The sequence below is a fragment of the Pseudorca crassidens genome, chromosome 1 (genome assembly GCF_039906515.1).
Source record: "Pseudorca crassidens isolate mPseCra1 chromosome 1, mPseCra1.hap1, whole genome shotgun sequence".
NCBI lineage: Eukaryota > Metazoa > Chordata > Mammalia > Artiodactyla > Delphinidae > Pseudorca > Pseudorca crassidens.
The window spans coordinates 65,111,911-65,127,622 of NC_090296.1; the positions used below are offsets into that span (position 1 = coordinate 65,111,911).

The 15,712-nt window shown below is 45.9% G+C and overlaps 1 protein-coding gene and 1 long non-coding RNA gene across 12 annotated transcripts in view; one reads left to right on the forward strand and one right to left on the reverse strand.

Moving 5' to 3' along the window:
* Positions 1-15,712, forward strand: part of LOC137224862 (uncharacterized) — a 204,900-nt gene that overhangs the window by 72,958 nt on the left and 116,230 nt on the right. The window lies entirely within an intron of this gene.
* The window catches only part of NPAS3 (neuronal PAS domain protein 3), an 871,164-nt gene continuing 857,314 nt past the window's right edge, over positions 1,863-15,712 (reverse strand). For 8 of the 11 annotated variants that reach the window (XM_067737808.1, XM_067737799.1, XM_067737848.1 and 5 more), the window contains 3 exons: positions 11,728-11,875; positions 8,200-8,324; positions 1,863-6,321 (listed from right to left, as the gene is read on the reverse strand). In XM_067737808.1, coding sequence (XP_067593909.1) covers positions 4,961-6,321; positions 8,200-8,324; positions 11,728-11,875 — 1,634 coding nt within the window. In that variant the 3' untranslated portion in view covers positions 1,863-4,960. The remainder of the gene's footprint in view (positions 6,322-8,199; positions 8,325-11,727; positions 11,876-15,712) is intronic. The other 3 variants (XM_067737815.1, XM_067737842.1, XM_067737866.1) reach the window with 1 other exon arrangement.

The window sequence follows — 15,712 nt, forward strand, 5'->3', positions numbered from 1 at the left end:
ACCAGTTTCTTTATGCTCAGCTGAATGCATATCTTCCCTCTTGTCCTGCCTGCAACTTTATTTAAAGGTTTGCTGCTGCTGTTGTTCCTCATTGCCAAATGGATAAGTGTCAGAATCAGCTGGGAAGGAGAAGAGATGCAGAGGGCTGGCCTTAGATCCCTGTTCTATCCATCACCTGCAAACTGAAGCCTTAACCAAGTGACTTGCTGCCAGACTGGCAAGGGAGAGGTCCTGTGCCTCTGAGGAGCTCAGGGTTCTGGTTTGGCTGGCAGCCCCAGGGCTGGGGAAGTGGCAGGGCTGCCCAGTTGTCAGTGGGTCTGCGCCCAGAGCTCACGCCCTCTCTTTTTGGCTAAGAGGTGTTCTTTATTTAATTAGTGACGTATTGCATTAGTGACGCAATAGTGACGATAGCATTGATGGGTACAAATAAAGGACAGGAAACTTGATGCTAAGGAGGCTTGAGCCTGGGTAAGCATCGAGGATTTCTATCACCTCTATTGCAGAAGCTTCAAATATCATGACGATTTCAACTCACCCATCTCCATGTCTGGCTTTCCTTTTTCAACTCCCGACTGCTACTACCTCCAGATCACAGGGTGAAGGGGTGTCCAGAATTAAAGTGTTACGGCCAACCAACATTGTCATCGTGCCAACAGAGGGTCAGCCCTCAGCCTTGGTAGACCCTCCCCCATGCAAAGCTCTGAAAGCCATGGCTAACAGCCTGGTCCGTCAACACCTTCAGACAGAGTGCCTTGGGTAAGCTGGCTTCAACACTCACTGTCATCTGTTCAGGACCACGTTTCCAGCTTCATCAATTTGTTTGCTTCTCAATATTGCTCTACTATATTCTTCTGACTCTCAAGAGCAAAAAGGAAAGATAGGTTTTGGCAAAGTAGTTGAGAGAATCCAGTTCTGTATTCTCAGTCACCCTCTTCCTATTTCTGATTTTGAAGTACTTATTTCCAGGGATCCATAAAGGGTCTAGTGGAGAGATCTAGGACCCCACAACCATAACTGCATTTCCACATCCACCAGTCTGAAGCTATCCTCCGTTAACCAAAGGTACCCTCAAATTAGCAAATGTCATCAAAGACTTAACGTAGGACATGATAATCACTATAGTTGGGAGATTCTGGACAAAGTGTTTGCCTTTTCTTTCCACTCAACCCATCCATGTGTCTTCCTTTTCTGGAGAGCACAGACTTAACAGGTGACCCACCTGTATCCTTAACTTTGAGAGAGCGGCTGAAGTTTTCCCTCTTTGTTTATTTTTTGGAGTTGGCCAGCTGACCTGCCTCAAAAAGGGACAGGCTGGATGCTGACCTACCCAATAACACAGCACAGTCATGACTGACTTGGCTTATCTGGAGAAAGAAAATACATATTTAGTATAAAGAGAAGACATAAGCAATGGAACAGTTGGTTATACATTAGAGCTCATAATAAGTGAAAATCTCGAGTGCATTTTCAATGATTAATGTATGAAAACTCTCATCATTTACTGTGCGTTAATCAAGAAAAAATGCACACTTCCCATAGTGGTTAATGTCGCAGGCCCGTTGTTCAGCTCTGATAACGTACATAGTAATGCTCATGTGACAATGAGTTGGGGTAGCTGAGAATCTAGGATGGTTGCACATTTGATGTAGTATTTGGATTAGCATCTTAATCTGTGCCTTGTCGGTCAGCCTCATCGGTACACAAGCTATGCATTTTGTCCAAAACTAGCAAAAATATGGATGCTTTAAAAAATTTTTTTCTGTTTTGTTCAAATCAAGAATAATGACCAAGGTACCTGCTTAAACAAATACTACCAGCATTCATTAGTTAGGATGGTTACATGTAAAAGAAATGATGCCAGATAGTAACAAATCCAAGAGAAGTTTATTATGAAAATGGCACCTGCAGATGAAAAATTAAGTTACATAAAGACAACCATGTATGTGACATGTATGAGAATCTACAAAAGTATAAAAAGAACCCTGTTGTAAATGAAGTATGTACATTTCTGATTTGCAGCATTATAAATGGTCAATGAAAAAAAATGTTTCAAAATGAGCCAGGCACTCAGGAAGTTAGGTCCCGTTAGCTTCACACAAAACAAATGTACCATAGCTGTCGCTTTGTAATGTTTTAATTTTTTTTATATATATATTGTAGAGTTGGTAACACTGCTAAGATTTTTACGAACAGAATATCCCTTTCCCCATTATTCAGCCACTTGGCACCAGTCTCCTCATAAAAGTTTTCATATATTTGTACAAGAAATAGTTAAAAACACAGACACAGTCTTCACAGGTAATGAAGTATTTTTTTTTTCCACTTTGTAATTTTAACACTATGGATTTAGACAGCAGCTGTGATTATCTGTTAGTTTAAATCACCAGAAATCATTTTGACACAACACAGAAACATTTATAAAAGAAAATAAAAAACAGCCGTCTAGCTGTTCTTTGTAGCTGATAGGTGCGTTCCTTTGATTGTTCAATAGCTAGAGTAGAGCTTCCAAAATGACTCTTTAAATTTCGTGATTGGCCTTCTTCACTTCCTAAACCTACTCAAATCCTTCAAGTAAGTGCTCACTATTAGAATTTGTGGCATTAAACTTCTTTTCACTATTCCACAGTGGTTTGGGCCCAACTCATGGAATCAAAGGGCCTGGAGGAATCCACTCAACACAGTGATATTCAAAGGACAGCCGAGTTACTATATTAGCATTGCACACATAAACAAATATATACGACAATTCTATAGTCCATCCCCCCCCCCCACCGCTCCCCTTTTGTTTTTAAAAAATGTTGGTTGACCTTTGAAATAATTTTCTGTCTCACTGGTAAATTGCTTTATATATTGCTCCATCAGCCAACCTGGAAGGAAACCAAAGCAAAGCACCCACTGCTTATAGGTAGAACACAAGGGACTCTGGGAATGTTAACAACTGAGGCTATATGGCATCAATTATTTCATATATCTGAGCGTTATTCTTCAGTGCTTTGTGTGGCACTCCAGAAGAAAGAGTCATACCCAGAATTCCATTATGGGAAAAATGGCTCCATTAACCTTGAGCTAGTTAAGAGTCTTTTTATCTCTGAGAATGAAAAAGATTTTGGAGAAGTTGGGGTTGGGGGGGAGATGAGGCAGGAAAAGGGGAGATGAGAGAGAGAGAGAAAGATAGAGAGGGAGGGAGGGAGGGAGGGAAGGAGGGAGCAGGGAGGGAGAGAGGGAGAGAGAAAGGGGAGAGGTTGGGAGAATATACACCAGCAAAGCAACAGCAGAAATCTTCAAAAGTGAAATGGAAGATTCACAGACAGTAGAAGCAGCATAGGGTGACGTTACAGAGGAAGGCCACCACACAAAACTCACTAACCCCCAAGAATCACTGATTCACTAGGACTGCAGGAATGGGACTGTACTAGAGATAGAGCACAGAGAAGACAAAGGACAAAACAACTACATTAGCTTAGTATATACTGCATATAGAAACACACATTGAAACTGCAATGGACTGACAGCCAAGGACACGTACACAGTGCACACATTACAGTTCTCACATCTGTTATTAGATGCCTTAACAATCAGCTGACAAAAATGGAGTGGAAGAAGAGTTTATACTTGACAGTCATTTGGAGTGTTTGACACTACACTGATTTCTGGCAACGAAGACAAAATAGGGTATTTTTTTCTTTTTCTTTTTCTTTTTTTTTTCTTTTTTTTTTAAACTTAATGTGCAGTTGCAGTTATCTGTTTGAAGCTTATTTTAACCCATTCTTTAGTTTTAAACCTTACTGGTTCCAACCTAGAAATAAAAGAACCAAAGGGGAAAAAAAATCCACCAAATCAGTCCCTCAAAATACAACCTTCCTTTTCTTTTTTTTAGCAAGAAATGAAAAAATCAAAAAACGTTAAATATTTTTTTCCTTCTTTACTCCAAAGTGTTATTGAAGTTGCAAAAATTAGCCTCAGTTAGACTGAGAAAAGGAAAGAAAGAAAGCTCAACGAAAGGCAGTATGTACCTAAACTGCTCCTCAAATCAGTTTGATTGAGTTTTCCAAAAGCCCTTTTAAAAAGGGCTCTCCTGACCCATTAAATTTAATGTGAGGCTATGTTAGTTGGGAGGTAAAAAATTTTAAGTCCTGCAGCAAACATTAATGAGGGCTTTGTCTTAACTAACCAAGGAGACTGCAGCAATGGACTCCAGACCAGGACAGAACACATTATTTTCAAAACCCAGCCCAGGAGCTGCATTTTGTATGAAGACATTACAGATTAATAAATGATAGCACCATGGTTTTAGAAATTAAGTTAATGTTTCAGTAATTAACATTTAGTCCAACTTTTTTTTTAAACATTCTAGTCACAGGCCAGAAATTAAGTTTAAGAACCCAAAATTATTTTTATGTGCAAGTAAGAAAATCTTAAAATCTTAACCATAAAAAGAGAATTAAATTCTGCATAAAATTCTAAAATACTATCCCCCTATTTTCAAAGGAATTAGGAACAGAAACAAAAACACCACCCCATTTCATTTGACTTAGTCAAACAGGGCACATTGTTTATGCTTGTCTCTTTCAATCTTGATCATATCAAGATCTTTACGAAGAAAACTCAATGGTTGTCATTTCAGAAATCTCTTGACCACAAGACTGAGTATTCAATGGCAGAGGCATATACACATTAAAGACATCTTAATAAAGATGCAAAGGAAAGCAAAACAACCCAACACACATCTCGGAAGAAGACAAAATGGCAGGCAACTGGTCGTCTGACCCTCTGAAGGCCAAAAATAAACATATCTTTACAGGAAAGAATGAGTCCAGTGAAAGAAAGAGGGGATGGAACGGGGACCGTCGTGGCGAGAGAAGATGCTGACCTGCTCGAATTCAAAGTGCTAGAATCAAAGGTCTAAACGAAAACTCCGACGATGCCTCCGGGCAGAGCCCCGGGCCGCGCTGGGCGGTGCTCAGTCCTCCTTGCGCTCCAGAGTCTGTGCCGCGTGGATGCCGTTGCTGTAGACGGGGAAGGGCAGCGTGGAGAAGAGTCCCTCGGCCGTGGTGAACACGTTGCCGGTGGGCATCTGCGTCAGGCTGGCCGCGCTCACGGCGCCGCCAAACGGTCCTGACATGTTGAGCCGGTGCACGTGGTGGTAGAGCATCTCCATGGGCGTCTTGGGGTCAAGGCCGAAGCCCGGGCTGTTAACGTCCACGAAGTTAACAGCGTGCGCGTTGGGCAGCAGGTTGCCCTGCATGGCCAGGGTCACCTCGGCTGGCGCGTAGCGGATGGTGCCCGTGGTGTAGACCCTCTGCGCGGCCGTGCTGGTGGCCGCCAGCGTCCCGGTCACCCTGTGCACCAGCGGCAGCACGACGTTGCCCGCCTGCAACCTCTGCAGCGCCTCTAGGTCCCCAGTGTACAGCAAGGAGTTGGACGCTCCGGGGCCGCTCCCGCCGCCGCTGCTTCCGCCCCCAGGGTGCTTGTCCCGCGGGGACGCCGAGAGCGGGGGCGACAGCGGGTCGGAGGCGACGGGGGCCAAGGCCGCGGGGGCCGAGGTGCCGAACTGAGTCTTGCGGGCGGCGGCGGCGGCGGCAGTGCCGTCGGCACCGGGCGGAGTGAGGACCGAGTCGGGGATGGCCACGTGCAGCCCCCCGCCGCCTGCGCCGCCCGGCGGGGACGGGAAGTGCTCGGAGCTGGGGGGCTTGGTCATGCTGTAGGGCGACTCGTTCCGGGAGATCTCCCGGTTGGGCGGGTAGTTCCAGATGCTGCTGTCGTTGTCGAAGTTGATGGGTTCCGAGATCTCCGTCTTGATCTTGAGCACCGAGGCACTGTTGGGGGAGGACAGCAGCCGCGGGGGCTCCACCAGGCCCGCGTCCAGGCCGCCGGGGCTCGACGCGCTGGACAGGCGCCGGCGGCTGGCGCTGCCGCCCTTCTGCCGTTTCCGCCTCTTCTTGCGCTTCTGGTGCTTGCTGGAGGCCTGCGCGCCCGCCTCGCCCGCGCTGTCCGAGTCCTTGGCGCTGTCCGACGACAGCGACTCGCAGTTCTGCAGCCGCAGGTCCGACTCGCTCTCCACGTAGCGCTCGACCTTGATCTGCATGGGGCCCAGCGCGCCGAAGCCGCCGCCGTCCTCGGCCGCCTTGGGGTTCTCAAAGTCCGAGTGCTCGAAGCTGTCGTCGCTGTCGCGGCTGTCCGGGTTGCTGGAGCTGTGGCCGTCGTCGTTGCAGTTCATGTCGTTGTCGCACGTGTTGCCTGACTTCTTGCGGTCGGGCTCCGGGTCTTCGCTGTTCTCGGACTGGTTCCCCTTCTCGTCGGACTTGGAGTTCTCGTTGTCCTCTGCGTGGGGCCGGCGGCCGCGGCGGGTAGGGGGCGGGAGAGGAGACACAGGAGACAACGGATTAGCAGGGCAAGACCCACCTCTCACCTGCGGGGGTGGGGGAGGGGAGGGCGGAGGTGGGGGGGGCGTCGCCTTATCCTGAGCTGCTCCACTGCCTCGGTTACTTAAAGCCTGGGCTTTCCCTCTCTTGAGGACCTACATTAGAGGGACCCTGACTCAGAAGTGTGGTCCCCGGACCTGCCCGCAGCATTGGCATCACCTGGAGGCTTGCTACAAATGCAGAATCCCAGGCTTCCAGCCAGACCTACTGGATCAGATTCTTCATTTGAACAGGATCCCCAGGTGATTCTTAGGCACGTTAACATTCGAGATGTTCTGCGAAAATGCTCACAGACTCGGGAGTAAATAACCGGGAATAAGGTGGTAGTGACACAGAAAAATGATGATTTGCAAGGTGACTTTCCAAAGAGGTCTGCACCTTCCCCTGGTAAATATCTGCTCGTTATTGAAAACCATAGTCTCCATTCCTAAAGTTATTTTTCTCTAGAGCACTGAACGCCATCTGATTCATTGTATGTTTTATTTTTATTTACTTCTGCCTCTTCCCCCAACTGGAATATAAGCTCCACAGGGCAGGGAATTTTTGTCTTTTTTGTTCACTGCTATATACTATATAAATAAGGAGCAGAGATTGTCTGTTCTAGAACTCTGCCCTAGTAAAGAACTTTCTCGAATGAATGCAATTTACAGGAAATCAATCAAGATCCTCCCCACCTGCTTCGGCCTCCCTGAAGCTGTGTCTGGAGTAGAGGGAATACGGTACAGGAGCATGTTCCCTAAGGATGGGGTTTGTGGCCGGTGTGCCCTAGTCATCTGGCACATTTTAGGGAGGATAGATTTTCTCAGTGATAGAACCTCAGAACCTTTAGGGATGATGCTGATTTTATGGCTCTGCCTTTGGATGGCAGCCTGGACTAGCACCTTGGACAAATCATGTGACTACTCTGGCCTTCATTTATTTAGCAGAAAAGGCTGGGTTAGGAGAGACTTAGGATGTTTTGCAGCCGTAAATTCTATGAGTTATGTGCCCCTTGCATCTCTGCGTGTCTGTGGAAGGGGACTGGGAAGTGGAGGAAAAGTAAATTTTTTTTTTTTAAAAGTAAATTTTTCTATTAGCTTTCCTGTGCTCCAAAGAACGACTCAAAGTTTGCTTCCCAAAATAACTAGGAATGGGAAGGCATGGATTTGTTCAGCATAGATTCAGAAAATGAGTAACAGACGGCACCCAGAAAGAGTCATTTACTGATGCCATTAAGTATCCCACTCTAGAGGTTCAATCCCAGCTTGGTGAGGATGTGAATATTTGGGGCTCAAAGTCACGGTCTGTCTTGGAGCAACAGAGATAGCCCTGCTGTCTGCTTCTGGTAAAGAGGTTGGAGCTAGCTATGGGGTTAGGGCCGGGCTTCTTCTGTATGGAGGACTGACATTAAGTGATGGCTCAATCAATCAATCTCTCTGTATATTTGTGTATATATATTTATACACCATAATATACCTATGTGTATGAATACATACCACAACATGCATATATGTATATATTTATATGCATGTATATATTTACATAACACCACATACATAAACATGTGTGTTGTATGTATGTGCGCGCACTTATGTAGTGTGTACATCTGTATGTAGTGGTATATAAGTATATATACATATATGTGTTGAGAAAGACTCAGTAATAACTTGACGTGACATCTATCCCTATATAAAGTTTGACCGGTTGCTTCGTTCAGATGACACTCCTTTGGCCGTTGCCCACCCCTCAAGTTTGGAAAGGCAAGCCGTAACTGCAGAACACGGAGAAGTCGTAATACCTGTAATACCTGAGGTGTCTTTAGAGTCTGACTCAGAGTCGGAGGTCTCTGAGGATTCCGAAGTTTTCTCCGGCAGGTGGGGAAGCTGTGCGATGTCCATTGGCGTGTCCTTGTATTCGGGGTTGCTGTGGAGGAGGGAGGTGTTCATCAAGAGTGCAGATAACCATTCTGGATGGGTTGCTTCTGACCATCTTCTTCCCACTTCCTTGCCCCAAACTTCTGGAGTTTAGAGGGTTTGAAAGACTAAGCATGCAATCATTTCTCAGCTCATCATGGGACTTTTACAGAAGCTTGGATTGCATGCGCTGGGCAATAGGTGCACCTTGCCACAATGACTGAATACCCAAATGCTACGTGAAAGCCGCCAAAAAGCTTTCAAATAATCAGGTACCACTGGGGGCCAGGGAACTGGGCTGCTTGACATTCCTCCCAGTACCACACCTGGGGGAAGGGAGGATGAGAGAAGCACCCTCAACAATTCATTCCCCTGCCTCCCGGTGTGCCCTGCCTTCTCCTGGGCTCCTGATGAGTCCATTGCTTCAGTACCCTTGTCTTGGCTCCTTGACGGAGTGTCCTCAGCTGTTCAGGTGGCTCTAAGGCTATTGGGGGCGGGAAGTTGGGGGGCAGAGCCCTCAGCACCTAACGATCTGACAGATGCACAGGTGCACCTTGGGCTGCCTGGATTATGGCTACCGAACTGTCAACACACCCATTACAATCACATTTTCATCCGCTCGTGTGGCGTACACCTGTGGCTTGTTAGCTGGAAATCTGATTGCAGTGGGGAGAGTCCCAGTGTGAAAGAATGAAGCTAACCCCATTTGTACAAAAGTGCTTAATTTTTGTTCTATTTTTAATTCAGAAACAAGCCTCCTCTGGAAAAGGGAGTGTGTTCGGTCAGTCAGCGATCTTCTAGAAATGCCACTCCAAGGCCAGGCCAGCATGTGAGCAGTACCAGCTGCATAAATCTGAAGGCACTAGGAAAGTCTCTTGCCTCCAAATGGAAAATCCCTCTTCTGTCCTTCTATCATGGCCAGTCAGCCAGAGACCTTCCATAGGTCTCTATGACTCACTAGCTAATTTCTAGTGAAATTCCTGTATCAAAGAGTCACTGTTTCAGTAACTACACTAAAACTGCAAATATCCCAGGGGGGTTCATTCACTAAGATAACTTATCAGGGCTTTACTCCTTAGTGTGAATTAGCGTCAGCAGAGAGCTTTCTCTAGATGATCCAATGAACCAGATGCTGGGAAGGTAGCCTTAGCCCTTACACAGTTTCTGTAATTCTACCAGGTGTTGTGAGGGTACAGGAAGAAGACCGGAGGAGCAGTAATTTCAGAACAGGGACGTGCAAGCCTGGATGGAGCCCAGAAGTGAGGGATTCTGGCCAGGAAGAGGGAGCATGAAAATACTGCTTGGGGAAGAACAAAGGACAGGAATGTGGGAAAGAAAAACCAACTTCAGTAGTTGCTATCAGGCCAAGGCCCTTCTTCCTAGACCTCCAGCCTGGAGAAGTGATCCTGATGAGTGACAGACCTGGGGAGCTTCCTCTGCTAAAGCTCATGTATGTCAGTCTCCTTTGGTCCAGATGCTATGTGGGTTCCCAAGTCCCTTGTCGGCCAACTCCCAGTCTTCTATTATTGAACCCAGGGTGAGCCTTCAGGTCAGCTGAAACACGTCTGGCATGCCTGAGATCGAGGCTTTTTGAGCCTGAAGGCTGGGCTTTGGTACCCAAACTGCTTCCTTCTTCTCCGTATGGAATTAGGCGGGCCAGGAACACCAAACGCTCATGAGCTTGTACCATGTGATCCTAGGCTAGACCAAGTGTTGACCCAAAGTAGCACCAGCTGCCCTCTCCTCACCCCTCCTCACTCCCTCTGTTTGGGGGCAGAGTAGGAAGTCATGAGGCTGATGAGGCAGTAAGAAAGATCCAGAAGGGAAGAAGTCTCCCTGAATGAGATGAACAACCATAGGGATTACTTTAGTGCCCTAGGCTCCAGCAGCCTGGGGGACGGCCATCCTACAGTCTACGGTGTCCCTGTTACTAATGTCTAATTTTTACTAATAACGGGTCTCCTTGGCACAGTGAATGTCAGTGCCACAATATTCTGTCTTCTCTTTGGCATGTGAGTTTTTATAACCTTCTGCATTGCATACAGCCACTGTTCCATACACCTCTAAGTAGAAGAATTCCCTGATAGCAGAACCCGTCTTGAGCATATCACAAACACAGGGGCTAGTTTGCATGAAGAGCAGGCGTTGGAGAAAGCGCCATTAGATACCCATACTTTTACCTTTAGAGAGAATTAATGTAGAGTAGAAGAGGTCAAAAAAGGGAAAAGAAAGTAGATGAATGAAGACTCTTCTAAGTGGTGCACATTAAAGCCCTCTCTAGAGCAATAATCATCAGTGTCTGATTGATATGCTATTGGAAGCAAGCACGTTCATGCCTTCAAGTCGTCACCAGCGGACGCGAACACACTCTGAAGGGTCAGCGTGCTGATGAGCCACGGCTGTCTGCATCTCTGTCTCAAAGAAAAATGGGATCCGGTACTCCCTGTCGACATTATCAGTCAAAGGGCAACAACTTCCATTCATAAGACCCGCTGGAAGTTTTCCTCCTCAGACCACATGTGGGCCCTGCCTGGTGGCTTTAGGCCAAGAGGAGCCAAAGACTAGAGTGACAATGGTGGGAGGGAGCCAGGCTGAGCATTTGGATAGCTTCATGGCAGGATTGGTGGAGAACCTCCCAGAAGGCTTGTCCCCAGACGCAGACCACCCAGGCTATGCGTCTTGGTTACGTTGGTGCTAGCCTGAATCCACAGGCAGCAGATGAGGACGGAGAGACGAGGGGTGTTGCACGCTGGAATTCAGGAGGCTGTTGAGCTTGGCTGCATTAATGGATATAAATTGGAGGATGCGTTAAAACAGCGGTCGCCCTTGCCTGAGATCCCAGGGCAGGCAAAAGAAGACTGCCTTCGTTTTTACACTGAAATTGTGTCAGTTCTGGCAAAGTGACTCCCTTTGCTTACCAACACTTGAATGTCTGGGGAATCCGACCCTACATGATAGGCTGAGGACTTCAAAGACATGGGATACAGGAGGAATATGAATTCTGCCACTTCTTCCGCATCCCCTTTTCATAATTTTCACAAGGGTTGGAGCGCATGAGTATGAGAACGTGTGGCGGAGAAGGAGATGGTTTTTGAACGCTTCCACTGGAGGCAAACGTCTGTGTTCTTTTTCTGGCCCGAACATTTGTGGGGAAACCAAAGCAACCTCTGCAGAACTGCCCCAAGGTTGGCAGACCAAGAACTACTGAACATTTCACAAATCTGCCCTCGAAGTCCCTACCGACATGGCTTTGAACTTTTCCCATTTCTTTGAATCTTGTGGAAAGAAAAGCAGAATTTCCATATAATTCCACACCAGATACTGTCAAAAGATAATACAACATTTCAGCTATTTACCATTGGGCTGCATGTTTTATAACTGAGATGGAAATGAAAAAGAATTCCAAAATATACCTCAGAAGATAATTCACCCAGATGATGTTTTTCTCATTTGCGTTCTTGGCGTTAATAGCTATTGTGGCACTAGACTGTATCCAAATATATCCTCCATTCTTCTGCATCCAACGATAGTACTTTGTCACACATTGGCCCTTATTCAGCACTGGTGAAAAAACAGAATAGAAGGCATTGCATATTAGGACTGGGACGAAATGGTTATCATCTCTGCAAAATCTGAAGCTTAGAAAGGGGAGGTCCCGGACTTCCCTGGTGGCGCAGTGGTTAAGAATCCGCTTGCCAGTGCAGGAGACACGGGTTCGAGCCCTGATCCGGGAAGATCCCACATGCCGCGGAGCAACTAAGCAACTGAGCCTGTGCACCACAAATACTAAGCCTGCACTCTAGAACCTGCGAGCCACAACTACTGAAGCCCGCCTGCTCCACGACAAGAGAAGCCACCGCAATGAGAAGCCCACGCGCCGTAACGAAGAGTAGCCCCTGCTCACCGCAACTAGCGAAAGCCCGCGGGCAACAACGAAGACCCAACGCAGCCAAAAATAAATAAATAAATTTTTTTAAAAAAGAAAGGGGAGGTCCCGCCCCCAGCCAGGGGTGCCCCTCTGTACGCTTAATGTAGAATGCCATTAGTAGGACAAATAAAATCACCAATTCAGTGGAGCAGTAGCTCCGGAGCTAGGGTTACTAGCGTTTGTAGCAAGACTTTATTCCATTTTGGACAGTCATGGTGTGAAAGGAAGGATAACAGGACTGCACATCTTTCTGGCTCACAGAACACCTAATGCGGTGTGGATATTGTCAGTGGGTTTGACATCGGATGGGAACAAAGGCAGATTTGGGTGTGATTTATTCATAGCTTCCAGGTAGCTCTCTTTGCGATTCTGGATATCTGAATGGTTCCAAAGATGCTTTCCTCCTCTGTCTTTGATCATTTCACCTCAGTGCGAGCAGTATCAACCCGTGTCCTTATGTATCGGTTCCTTTTGATCTTGTCGAACAGAATTTATGGTAAGAACTAAATCTACATGGGTCAGTCAGGGGAGATTCTGGTGAGAAATCTGCTGAACGTTGGAACAAAATACATTCCCTCACCAAGTCAGACAGAAACACCGGCCTAAGCGAAGCACAGGTTTGACTTGGCTAGAGCCAAACAGAGTGACAGCTCCACACAGACGCTGAAATATGGCCCCAAATGAAGGAACAAGTAAAAACAATCAGTAATGTGAAACGGTGCCATTAAATATCCACGGAAAGAGAGCTTTAAAATGCAGATGTTAAAAATGATACTTTAACCAAAATCTTGCCAAGTTGAAATGGATTTGATTTGTATCTGGGCACGCTTGAGCTAGTAAAAGGGGGAAGAGTGCAGTAAATCAGCCCCTGAAATAAAGTGCTACGGATGGGAAGGGTTTAAAAGGATGCCGGAAACGTGCACAACCCGCTGTTACCGCTTGGATACGAATTGCAGACTCCACACCCCCCGACAGCGCGCCAGCTGGCCGGCCACTAGAGGGCAGTGTGCACTCGTCCACGCTGCCCACTTTTGGCACGTCCTTGTCTCCGTCTGCTAAAATGAAAAACCTCTAACTGCTGTAATAAATTTGGCTAAATTAGCTGCTAAATGGTTATCTCAAGTAATATGTATTTGCATTAATCATCTTGCTCTAAACCAGAACAAGCCAGAGTCCTAAAGACGTAGTAAATTCATATTGTCCATTTAATTATGGCTAATAAGTGCTTCATATACAATAGTTTCATGAAGTACGTTTTGATTTTTTTTGGGGGGGGTTGGATGGGTAAAGGGAAGTCACTTTGGAAAAGGGCTGTGTTTAAGGCTGTGGAAGCTCTTCCCATCATCATGTCGGAGCCACTCTTCCTAGCTCTGAAAGTGGTCAAAAATCAAACCTCCATATATTTTATCCATAAACATATAAACTTCAACGCTTTTCTCCCATTCTCTCTCTTTTTTTGTCTCACAGTAGACGACATGGATGGTTGTAAAATGTAATACTTATGTCTTAACAGTTGCTTGAAAAAGCCTTGCTTTGATGAGTGCTTCAAAGAGCGGCGAGTTCTATTCAGAAACTATTCCACAGTTCAGGGTATTTTTAAAACCCGGAACTGTCACCTTCTCTTAGTGGTGAGGCTCCACAGGTAGGGCTGTACTCTGCTTTTGTAGGCGATTGTAAGTTCTGCCATTCGGCATGCATGGCTTCCCCGGCTCCAAAACTGTGTAGTGAAGCTGAAAGCAGTAAAATACTGACTCTGCCATACAGCACTTCTGTCAAACCATTGTTGCATGCAACAAGATGTGCTTTTATTCAAATCCTCTCAACCTGGTTAACTATTAATAGAGGAAGGATGGGTTATGAAATTCTGCCCACTATTTTCACAGAAATACTTAGAGCATCCCAATCAGTGGTTGGTGTATAATTCTACCTGCTGTGTATCTGGAATAAGGGATAATTTCAAATGGTTCTAGTATTTTTAATAAAGGCAAAGAGACTAAGAAGCCCCTTTTATAGAGTCACGTGAAGAAAACACTGAGATGGTAGGCTAGACCAGCCCAGCCTGGCTGGGGATTTTCGACTGGAATTTGACCCAAAGCAGGCAAAATTAAAAAAAAAAAAAAAAAAAAAAAAAAAGACCCCACAATACAGTGCGTAGCAAGGGGTGAAGTGAGACAGAAAGTATAAAGTCAAATTAGAGTTTGCAGAATCAGCAGAAAGATCACCACGCCCTCTCCTTCCTAATAATACTTTCTCTTACTTACAAACAAAGAAACAGAGAAACAAACAAAATCTCCTTTCTGAAATGCACCTTTTTGGGTTAAGGCAGCACGACTCTGGGTCTGATTAGGTGCATCTGTGTTTCCTGAGAAGATAAATACAAAGTTATTAGGACCCATGATTCCACGAATATTATTTATCCCCCAGGCCAAGGGCCGTCTAGCAAAGAGAGGAGACCTCAGTGAGAGAGAGGCAGGCCAGGCAAGTTTACGTGATGAAGTGGTGGTGAAAGAGCTGCGGAGAAAAGGACCCCTGAGGGGTTCCCTGGGGAGTCAGGAGCTGCTTGAGTGCCTTCACTTACCGTGGTCCACACCACAGAGCAGATCCAGGGGCCCATCACCGTCAGCTCAAGAAGACAAGTTTAACCTAATCCATTAATTTGCCCTGGGCCAGCCTGACAAACAGAATTCTGACAAGGTAGACATTCCAGCGTGGTCTTGGATCATGACTGTTTCCTGAGGTTCAGTGTTTTCTGAATGACATCCCCACGTATCCGTGGGAATCTAGATAACTCAAGATAAGGCGCCGAGTTAGCTCCTATTATAGCATGAAATGTTGACTAAAAGATCACCCCAGTTGCGTCTGTTTTTCAGGAGGACCCATAAAAGCGGTCACAATGGAATTTTGCTTCTTTTAAAATGAACACGGAATAATTTTTGCTTTGGGCTCTAGAATATAAATTTATGATTTGTGGATGAAGCTTCCTGCTTTAAAAAAAAAAAAATCATACTGGCAAATCAGTTGGATCGTTCCAGCTGTGCCAGAGGCAGGATCTGACAGCTTTTCCTGAGCTCATGTGGTCCTAATCAGCTCAGGAAGAAAAGCCACTTTGGTGCCAGTTTGAAAGAGATTTTTAGTTTGTAATAAATTAGACAACTTGAAAAACACAAAAACTTTTTTGATACTCTCTAATCCAGGGCTGCTGTTTTTATTTTGGGGTTTTTAGCTTTAAATAATGGAGAGAAATGAGAGAATGTCTGTGTTAGTCTTTTTCACAAAATCCCTTTTGTGGAGAAAACCAGAAATAGCATGATGTAAGTTACTTGGTATGGAAGTCCTTAAAAACCAGTTAATTGTCCCTTGAAAAGAGATAGATCCTCATCAAACCAACGAGCCCAGGAGAACATTCATAACAGTGTGCTCAAACTATAAAGAGAGGAAACCGAGAGAGAGAGGAAATATCTATGAGGATC